The sequence below is a fragment of the Ixodes scapularis genome, unplaced genomic scaffold (assembly GCF_016920785.2).
Source record: "Ixodes scapularis isolate PalLabHiFi unplaced genomic scaffold, ASM1692078v2 PGA_scaffold4__175_contigs__length_147842914, whole genome shotgun sequence".
NCBI classification, from domain to species: domain Eukaryota; kingdom Metazoa; phylum Arthropoda; class Arachnida; order Ixodida; family Ixodidae; genus Ixodes; species Ixodes scapularis.
Window position 1 is genome coordinate 124,249,883 of NW_024609879.1, and position 11,323 is coordinate 124,261,205.

The window sequence follows — 11,323 nt, forward strand, 5'->3', positions numbered from 1 at the left end:
AGATCTTTTTTTCTCGTTTAGCATACTCATTAAAGGTTATGCAACTTTGTTTCGATCTACTCGCGATAATTATAAAAATATCGGCACTTCGACGGATGTTTATATAGTTTTAGTATTTCCCATGAAGCGTGAAAATGGACATCACATTATTAAACATGGTCAATGTATGACAAACCCTTTGAAGAGCAGGCGAGATATTACCCCTTTAAACGCTGATTTATTCCAGCAGGTGAGACACCAGGGCACACAGGTTAAAGGTTTCGTACAGAGAAAGCAAAATGAAATTTTATGTAGCTAAGTCTCATGTAGCTAAAAACTCCATCTCGAGACCACACCTATCGTCAAAACCAGACCAAATGCTGACGAAAACCGGTAGTTCGTCGGACCATGATCGAACAAAACAGCATATGCATACTTCTTATCTTGTATAGTAACAAGTCACTAGAACTCGTTGGCCACGTCAATTGATCTATTGATCGCGCGAACGTAACTAGGTGAACTGCCTGGAATTCTACACATTCAACTGTCTTTTTTGTCTTTACTTTGCGTACACGCCAAAGGCACGAGAACTCAAGGAGAGCATGCAGACGATTGGAAACCAGAAACTCCCTCGCAAGGTGGCCAGAAGCGTAAGAAATTTCACATTTTTATATTGGCTATGTATAATGGTTTTGTGTATGACTGCCTCATCGGGTATTTTTTTACTTTAGTCATGCTTGGAAGGCAATGCATCATTGTCTTGAGCAAATTGTCTTATACGCATGTAGCTATGCAAAAATATCATGTAAGAAGATCAGTATTCACATATAACAATACGCGCAGTGCAAGCGCGCAAAAAACACGTCGCTTCAAAAACAAGGGACATGCAGATATTTCGTCAAAGCGGCTCCTTATTCAGACGTTAAATACTGCCAAAGCATATGTGCAACATAAAAAAAAAAGTTTACACTATGTTTACCTAATTATAAGTTCATACGTGAGGAAGTATACCGACATTGTTTTTTTTTTTTTTTTTTTCTTTGATATTTACACACAGCTCCTGACGTTCCAGCTGTGTTTCGACGTCGACGGCTTTTCATTCAACGCTTGCGGGTTCTTCACGGTGGGGCTCTCGATTATTCAAGCGGTGAGTTTTGTCAGTACCAGACAGAAGACAATTCGTTCGAATTGCGCCAATTTGTCAATGAATCCCCTACCCGCACCAAGTTGCAGACACATTGAAGCTCGACGGAGGTCTCTACTCTGATCCGTTGCCTGCCGCTCTACCTTTTCACTTTCGACGACGGCCGCGTCTCGTGGCGGTCTGCCAGGCTTTGTCTGTATAGAGGAGACTATGGTTGTACGCGCTCCTCAAGACAAAGGAACAAAACCTTGTTCCCCGTTCCTTCTGATTTTCGGAACCCGTTCCCGTCACATGTTCTATGTGTGAAAAAGGAACTCGTTCCCGGTACAGTTAAAAAAATGAAACGTATCGTTACATGTACGTTACATTTGTAGTTTGCTGATTACCATATTTACTATGCATGATTTGCTGACTACCGTATTTAGTTCGATCGAGCAAAGTGTTCTTCTTTCTATCCCATCAAATGGAAACATACGAATTTGAATGCCGTGACGAAAGAGCACCAGGAGAATAAAGCAAGCGGAAGCAGGGTCTCATTGGTCGAGATATTCACCTTTAAAAATCGCAGCTTTTAACCATATTCATGTTCGTGGTGGACGATTCAGAGAAGCAAAATGTACAGCTATCCCCACATTGCACGTGCGTTTTACAAAAAAAAACCTTGCACGTTTCAATCTGACAGTCTCCTTTTCGAACTTAACAGCAGTTGCTTCTCGATGTAGCTGTCCGTAAAGTGAGCAAGTGAAGAAGAGGGTTGGACTTTTGGAAGGTCAGTCTTGAAAACTACAAGTCCTTCTTCGTGAAGGTTAGATTCGTTGTTCAGCTTGAAGGTGGCAAATAAGGAGGAGATCAATGGAGGTTAATTTTTGTGTTTTCAGTGACAAATGTTCAGAATACAAGGTCGCGTTCAATGTCTGGTAACCTGTTCTTTTGTTGTACTTGTAGGTCTTTTTGTGGAAGTTCAGTGATAGATGTAGTCGGCCTTAAATTTCTGGGTGTATGAGGATTCGTGGAAGCAAAGGAAGTAGCCGAATTTGAAACGTCCCTCTGTCTGTGTCTTTTCCTTCGACTTAAAGTTTTGCTTTTGGTTCCACAGTCTCGGGCACTGAAAAAAAGAATCAATGTCCATTAGCTCTCCTGCACCCGACTGTTACCAAGCGAGGACCATACAAAATAAGCCCTAAAATAAATAACCAAAGAGTTAACGAGGCACTGCTCTTCGTAGACGTATTATTTTTATACTTTTAGAATTTTCCTCTCGAAGATAAAATAAAAATTACCTTACTGAATGAAGAAGAGGAAAGTCGATCCTTTTTCCGTTCCAGTGAAAATATAACGAGTTCCCGTTCCATTTCCACCGATGCAAAATGTAACGGCGGCATTGATTCTTTCCTCTTAAAAGAAACGCGTTCCGGGAACGCCGTTCCGTACACTGCAATTAAGAAGTCCTCCCTAGTCTTCGCATCGATTGAAGCACCGCCTTAAGGAATACTACAACAAAAATTTTGGCGCTTATTTTTTGGTCTTTACGTGTTCAGAGGAGCAGTATCACATCGGACACACAAATATCTTGTTAAAAAAGGCACGAAAAGGAATTTTATAACAAATTAAACGATTAGCAAAGAGCACCTGGTGGATTTCGCGAAAGCCTCGTTTGAAATGCCCGTCCAGGAACCTTGACAGGTAGTGACGATAACTGTCTCGCCTAGAACTATGCATGCTTTGAACCTGACGCCATCCCAACAGCACAAGAGAAGAGGGGAGGGAGGAACTCCCCACTCATCGGGACTTTCTTTTGTGTCTCTCAGCCGGCGCAATTCTCCCTCTACAAGATTATAGACGATTAACCCGTCACTCAAAATTCACACAAAAGCAGCTTTGCGGTTATAGCTGCGGTGAACCGATCATTGGCGTGCTTCGACCACTTCGGTGGTTGGAACGGCTAGGGCATCCTGACGACATCAGCCTCGCCGCAGCTTTGTTCATCCCGAGACAATCTACGTCACGATTGCGGCGGATGTGACGTGCTCTCCGCTGGCTGCTCTCCGAGTGCTTGCCAGAGTGGGCCGTTTATAAGGAAAAATACAGCTAGCCATCAGGCTCAAAATACAAACTTGGGATTGTCATTTACGGGTATTGTGGATCATATTCAGCCTATTTCTGAACACGACGGGTATATTTGAAAATTTTCTTGAGGTATTCCTTTACGACAGCCCATAACAGCAATCGCTCTTAAACCACGTGGTCTCATCCCGCATCGTAAATCAGCGCCAGGTATACATGTTCGCATGCGGCCGCGCTCCGAGAGCTAGTTTGGCCCAAAATGGCTGCACCCGGAAGCCGCAGTTGCAAACATCTATAAAACACTGATATTGGCAGGTAGAAGAAAGAACGCTACGACCACACCCTCTGGAACTGTGTGATGCGAACCAGGACCAGCTAGAAGACAATGGCCTGTGCATTACCTAATTGTTCGTTGACCCCCAACCCAAGTGCAAGCGTCGCTCTTGTTGTGAGACGCTGGCACAAGCGTGGCGCCGCGTGTACCCCCCACAGTGATGACGTTTAAAAAGGGGCCCGGGGGGGGGGGGGGGGGGAGGGGGTCAGGTTTTCTCTTGTAGGTAGTGTTGTTCAGGCTCGGTCATTAAAACAAGTACAATACCTGCATTTTGTACTCTAGCATCGTAAGTATAGTGTATCCCTGGGGCCATTCTAGCTCGCGTAACCGCGTCACCGCGAGCGCTAGTTTGACGCTTTTGCAGCGTCTGGACGAGCGCTCGCCGATGCCGAAGTATGCGAACCGCAAGTTCGTCTGCTTCTTTTGCAGTGGTTGTGGTGACGTCAGAACACCGAGCTCTGATTGGTTCTAAGTAAAAGATAGTGGGTACAGACCAGGGTGTAAGATAGACAGGTGGGGAAACGGCCCATAGAAGCCTACCGCAGCGCCGTGACCGGATTGTGTACTCGTCTGCTTGCGGGTACCCCCGATTTGCGACAGATGGCGCTGCAGCGAGAAGAAAAAAAATCGGAATCGGATTTGCGTGGAACTTTATGGGAGACTGCGCAAAATAAACCGAGAGCACGACAATATTTCATTAAAAATCCACAAAAAACCCTCTCCGTCAGTTTAGCCGGTCGCCATCGGTCGCCCACCCGGAGTGAGAGTTCGCGGTGCTCCACATAGATGGCGCCACAGGAAAAGAGAAAACCGAGGGGGACACAATGCGGTCACTCATTTGGCTCTCGTTTCCCCACCTGTCTATCTTGCACCCTGGTACAGACCTAGGGGCAGCTTGCTTTGAGGTCTACCCACTATTCTTCAAGAAGAGCCAATCAGAGCCCGGCCTCTTTCTAACGTCACCGCCACCCTTGCGCAAAAGGCAGACGACTTGCTGTCCGCATATACCGACGTCCGCCAGGCGCCACGGGCCTGAATAGGCCTCTACTTTGGACACAATGAAGTTATTTCCTCCTTCCCCTCGCAGAAGGCTCGAACTCTGTAAGAACGGGACGCTATTGCGGTTTGGATAGAGAACGAAAGTTTGAGAACATGTCGTTGCCTGGACCAAAAGAAAATTGAGAAATACAAAAGTTTTCTGTCCACCGACGTCCACTTCATCCTAATATCGTCAAAACGAGAACTGAGACGGAGGACGCATGTGGCATTTATATGAGCGAAAAACACTTGGCAACGAGAAAGAAAATAGTGCTTTCTTTCTTGACAGAAATTTGTTTTAATATGTGTTATATGCGCTCGCAATGTCATTCCTTGTGACGATATTAGGGTAGTGTGAACGGCGGCTCATACAGAAATTTCGCCTTCCTGTTTTATCTTTGGATCCAGGAAGCCTCATGTTATCAAACTTTCGCGTTCTATCACAACCGCTATAGCGTGCCGTTCTTACAGAGTTCAAGCTTTCTGAGAAGCATGGTGTACAGTACATAAGCGGGCCAAAAGACACGGTTCTATTTTCTCACCGAACGCCGGTTACTATATCATTCCGATAGGAAGTGTTGCGCGCTAGAAACACCATCAAGTCTCATCGCACCTTCATCGGACATGAAGGAATGTCTAAGTGAGTTTCTTGTTTGTTTTTGTTTTTTTCAGATGGTCGGCGTGGTTGTTACCTACACTCTGGTACTCCTCCAGACAAAACTAAGCGGGGTGTCCGTACACTCTAAGGAATGCAGCCGCATGGACAACGGAACAGCCTAGTTCAAGCCCAGCTCATCGTGGATGTATTGAACTGTGAAGGAATACAAGAGCGTCTTAATAATAAAAATAGCTAAAGTTGCGTCCCATCATTGTGTTTTCCAGCACTGGATACGTTAGCTTGCGTTTTGCGTTTACGGCGTTTTGTTTTATGGACTAGAGCCATGTCACCTCGGAAGATAACGTTCGAGTTAATGGATATATATAAAAATAATATATATGAAAAACATTGCGCGCTGTTTGAGCGTAAGAACGTTAGTTTGGTGAACTTAGAGATGCCAAAGTAGCATTTGAGGTCAGTGGAACTTTTGTATAAAGCGCGAGACACATGGACGGCAGAATCGTCCGATCCGACGTCCGATCCAACAGTACGAACGCCGCTCCGAATCGCCGCACGCGACAGTTTGAGACACACGCTTCCGAACTTGCATGCGACACGACGATCCGTTCGGCTCCGCCCAGGAGATCCAAGCACTCCAGCGGAGGTCCGCGTTCACAGATCTCTGGTCCTAGATTGACGGTTTCGCTCACACGAGCGAAGTTAGAAGCTCGTTCTCGTAGGCGCGTGCATTCTTTGCCGAAGCCATATTTCTCGAATGGGTCAGCGGGATCCACGCTTCCGGCTTCCCCTCGCCGTTCGCTTCGTCCCGCCAGACTCAGTGCGTCATCATGACGTTCGCGCTAGCTGTGCTGTCATTGGCTGGACGCATCCGACAATCCGTCCGCCGTGCGAAACTATCTGGCGCGTTGGACGCACGTCGGATCGCCGATCCGGCGTCTGAAGCGACCAAATTTTTCGGATCGGGCAGTCGCATTGCCGGATCGGACGTCGGATCGGATGGATTTTTCGCGCATGTGTCTCACGCTTTATGGTTCCGAGCGCTCCCAGCTTTCGCACCAGAATGAATTTTTGAAATTTAATTTCGTATTTTGTTACCTTCAATTGACATTGTCTTTAAGCTATTTAAAAAAATAGTAATGTTGTGAATGTACGGGCGCAAACGAGCTTGTTTAGATTCAATGTGGCATAAATCCTGAGACTGCTGGCAAAAAACGACACGAACACCAAAAAGTTTCCAACAGAGCTTAATTTTTTTTTTCCCCGAAAAGTCCTCATATAGGCAGGCACCTTGACATGCCTACTTATATAGGCGTGATCATACATTAACTGCGGAATTATCTGAAGATGTCAAAGTGCCTATATAAATATTTTTCGGAAAAGAAAAAGCTGTGTTCGAGGTTTTTTAGTGTTCGTGTCGTATTTTGCCTGCAGTCTCGTGGTTTATGCCGTGTTAGTAATGTCCAAACTATCATAAAATATGTGATTTCGTTTTCTGTTTTGTCTTTAACATCGCTATGTTTTGTGCGTATGTAATGTTAAAATGTTAATTACATTTGCCGTGTTTTTTTTTTTTTTTTCTTCTTTCCTTTGAGACGTGATGCACCACCGCCGGGAAGACATATGTGTCTGTTTGTGGGCATCAATAAATGAGCATAAATGTAGACCATCAAGGACAACAATGTTCGCGATCGTGTCATTTATTTTTTTACAATTTTTTAAATGAAGGGGCTTAAGCCGGCGTCACACCGCTTGTAAGTACGTCATACCAAAAGACACGGAGTTTTTCCGCAGACATTATGACGGAACTGTCTGCGGGCACGCCCCACGCATATTCCAAGCATGTTTGCTTCACGCATAAATGTGCTTAGAACATGTCTACAGAGCAGTCTTTGTGCGACTGATCAGTGGATGTTCAAAGTATGTTTGCTTCACGCGTGCTTCGAAGATGTGTGCAGACCGTTTTCATATGATTAATCAGTATAGAGCCGATCGACACTTACGTTGCCCATCACTATGTAAATGTATTTATTATAATGAGTAAAAAAAAAGAGGCCTACCAAAGGCTCCCCTGTCGAAATTGTGATACATCGAGAAAACAAGTGAAAGACCTAGAAACCAGCGAAAACGTTGAAAAGTGCGATCAACAGTGGTACGACAACGTTAATTTAACTCATATAGAACGGGAGGGGAGGGTGGGGGGGGACTCCCCCTTGCTTACCCCTCCCCCCCCCCCCCCCCTACCTTCCACGCTTCTAGTGGTTTCTTCGCCACTTATTCGAGTTCGCAATTGCTTCTGGGCATTTATATTGGTCACGAGGGTGGCGTCAGTGTTCGGTGTGAACTCGGCTCGGCTCGTGTTGAAACCGGTAGCAAGTTACAGCTCAAGAAGGTAGGGCGAGGGAAAGGGGGCTGGGGAGGAAGAAGCAGACGGAACGCGGAACGACGGACGCAACGAGCGCCGTCTGGAGGGGTTATCTGCGGACTACAAACGCAGTCTGGCCTCCACCCGTCAGAACGCATTCGTATCGTGCCTTTGTATCAGCTTTTATTTAAGAAGGTCGGAAGTGTGAGCAAAGGTGGGCGCTGACAATATTGGCCGTACGGGACGGTGCCCTCCGAAAATGGCGACAGCGAGAAACAAGACTACAAAAGCCTTGTTTCCCGTCCCCTACCGTCCCGTACGGCCAACTCGCATGCGCAAAAATTTAATTAAGAAAAGAATAGAGAAAAAAAAGTTTGTTAGAAATTTTTGTTTAGAGCCCAAGAACATCGTCCGTACTCCCTCAAGCCATTGACTCCGTAAGTGTGACTTCATGGGTCCAAACAAACCGTTGCTAGGGTCGTTGTTATGGACAAATACATGTGGCTAGGTTTCGCTACGAAAGCCCGACCGTTCTAAAATCAGGAGTAGGATTTAAACTTCTAAAAATCACAGATATAGAAAGCTTGAATGTCATATATGTTTCGAGAGAAGTGTGCCAGTAATCGCTTGTTTCTGAAATATTTACGACTGCAACTTCCGGTCCTCGAGATGCCTGCAGCCAACGTTACTAAAACACTCAGTTGGGAAACTCGCCGTCGAAACCTGGGCCGCTGGCGTCCACCGAGACCGAGCTAAATGCGACAACAGCGCCACTCTTTATCGTTTGTGTGTACTGTGGTCACCTTGAGCTTTTTGAGAGCCTGTTTTTGCGTAAAAACAAACGGAAAAGGCTCTTTTTGTATGAAATTTATTGGAGTTTAATACCAAATGATGGGCGCGTGATGTTTTTATAATTTTTAGTTCGCAAGGTTTTGAGGAACAAATAATAGTGTTGTTATACAACCATGCCTCAGCGGGCCTTTCAGGTAGCGCGTCCTGACCTAGGTGCATTTTAATTTCAACACTTCCTTTGATTTCCTTCACCCAAGACTCTGACTGGCTGACTAGTTCGACGCGGCGCGTCCGCCGGGGAGACGGGGGTGGCACCCCTGTAACCTCTTCCGCTGTATCTGTTCTTAAAGCCAAAATAGAAGTCACGTGCAGTTCCTCGAGTGGCCGCTGCGGGAGAAATGGTGGCGTTGTGTTCGTCATTAGCTCGGTGCTCGGAGACAGACTGGGGCCACTTTTTCAAAGCCGTCTCTGTGGGAGTTTCCCAACTGAGTGTTTTAGTAACGTTGCCTGCAGCAGACGACGAATGCAAGAAGTATGCCGTCTGCCACACGCCGGCAGGCCAAGCCGGCGCCGTCGTTTGAATCGTGTGAATAAGGACGATATTCTGATATTGCATTTGTTTTAAATATAATGATTTTCAGTAATTTAAAAGAATTCATAGTGGAGTGCGATGCAAAATATGGCTTATCGAAAGTCCGGGCGCCGATCGAGATGATCGTCTGATAAAAGATCGCATTGCACCCGTGAGAAAGCACTTCAGGCGATCGGTCGAGATTTTAAATTTTGTTTGTGGACTCGCGCTATGTGAGGGTGCGTCGTAGCTAGTTGTAACCATCGCTGCAATGGTTACTGAAAGATCGCGATATACATGGAATTCTTTAATAACCTGACAACCTCGATAATAATAATAATAATAATAATAATAATAATAACAATTATAAACGAATCACCTTGACGGCGTACGATTTGTTTCTCATACTGACCTGCAGTACGCCGGTAATGCACTTCAGGTCGTCGTCGTAAATGATCTGCGTGACGAGGTTTGATTTCACGGCATTTTCACCCCTCTAAACCAAGCTAGGTACTTCACAAAAAAAAAAGAAAAAAAAACGCACATTGCGGAGGCCTTTACGACGACGGCAATGCACTTGTTTTTGTCGCTTGTTTACCGACGCAATTCAATGAAGACGCCCGCTGCAACAGAGGCCAGCAAATCTATCGTGTCGTCTGCTACCAAAGCAAAGCGGAGTGTAATACTTCAGAAATGGCTTTCATTGTAGCAATACGACACTGAGAAAACAAGAACATCTCTATAATTAGATACCAAGAGGTTAGATTGCTTACAAAAAATAATTCACTTATTTTTAAGCAAGAATCTAGCCTCACGTGGAGTCTCCATGCATTAGTCCATAACAACATCCCTAGCAACGGTTTGTTTGGACCCAGACGCCATGTTGTGACGTCATCACTTACGGGGTCAATTCGTTTTTAAAAGGCGTTCGATTTGGGGGAGTGAAACCGCGCTTCGGGGTAGTGGCGCCATCTTACAGTGTTCGCACAAGACACACTGCCTAGGACGGACTCCACAAGAGGCCGCCTCAGGCTTGTAGCTTGCAGAGCCGTATATTGGTAGCTTGTAGCACAAGAAAAAGGCGTGCTCTGTCTCCTCCTTTTCTTCTCGTTTTAGAACTACAGTTGCTTCACTCTCCTTCGTGTTGTATTCAATGTCAAAGACACTCGATCGGTGACCTATGACCGGACGAGGGTCATCGAAGTTCTCAAGTAACCCGAGAAAGAGCCAGCAGACCGTACAAAATTAACCCTGGCGGAAAAAAAAAAAAAAAAAAAAAAAAAAAAACGAACAGAATATTTAGGCTGCCAAAGAATAAATGAATCCCTCCTCTGGGGCCGAGACGAGAAATCCGTTAATTCAACGTGGCGAAAGGTAATGTCACGTCGGAGCGGCTCAGCGTTCCACCTCGGGACGAGTATATTTAGAAGGGCCCAGAATTAAATCGACAATCGTGCGCAACGGATATAGCGAGAGAGTGGTCGGTCCGCCCATCGCGCGATCCTCAATGCAGAATGCGTTGTGCCTAGGTTGAGACACCTATGAAGAGCCTTTTATTTAATTTCACGTGTTGAGTTTATCCGGATCTTCGCGTTCCGTACACATACACAATTCGAATAGATAGTTGTTTTAAAATTGACCGAGCTTCAAAGGGAACACTTATTGCACCCTCAAAACTTTCCAGGTCTGTATTTGAAGTATTCACATATATTTATTTTTGATTGATTGATTGATTGATTGATTGATAACTGCACGCGAGTTGTAATATAAAACGCCACAGTCTTTTTTATCTTTTTTATTCTCTTATATTTTAGGTTCTTATCCCTTTGATCTTGATGTTTCTTATAGCAAGTCACCATCGTATTTCGTCTTTTTCTTAAGACCCAAACCGGAGACATGTGAAAAGGTACTATCAGCCACCAGGCATGCGCAAGTTATTAAAACAAAATTAAGTTCAGCTACTGAATATTGGTCACAAAAGCAATTTTGAGTAGAGTAGAAATTACTCCAATGTAAAGTAATTGAGTAAATTACTAACTACCGCAAAAAAGTATCGAATTACTTTGAAGTTACTTTTATATTTTTATGGCAACAAGAAAGCACATAAGTTTTGATCTGTTAACGGAATTCTAGCCAAATATGAAGCGGTTTGCGTTTTCACAGAGATGCTTTAATACTGGTGCTGCTTTGTCATGTCTAATTGTTTTGTACTTTTTTTTTGGCGAATTATGTACTGCGAATGTATAATTTCTACTTTGAGGTTTAGCACTGCCTGAGCTTGATTTTTCAGACTGTGTTTGCTTATTTAGAGTATTACGTTAAGTACATCTAAAAAAAAGTACTTGAAGTAAAGTGCAAAGTAAATTATAGGTTATGTACTTCAAGTAAACTAGAAAGTACACCTGCTGCACTGCACTTAA

At 44.7% G+C, this 11,323-nt stretch overlaps 1 protein-coding gene across 1 annotated transcript; it reads left to right on the forward strand.

Annotated features, from left to right (window-relative positions):
* Window positions 1–36: 36 nt before the first annotated feature.
* On the forward strand, window positions 37–5,469 carry LOC121046021. Its single transcript, XM_040499624.1, has 3 exons — window positions 37–629; window positions 1,037–1,126; window positions 5,232–5,469. The coding sequence occupies exons 1-3, from the start codon at window positions 582–584 to the stop codon at window positions 5,337–5,339; spliced, it is 246 nt and encodes an 81-aa protein (XP_040355558.1). The 5' UTR covers window positions 37–581; the 3' UTR covers window positions 5,340–5,469.
* The last annotated feature ends 5,854 nt before the right edge of the window (window positions 5,470–11,323 follow it).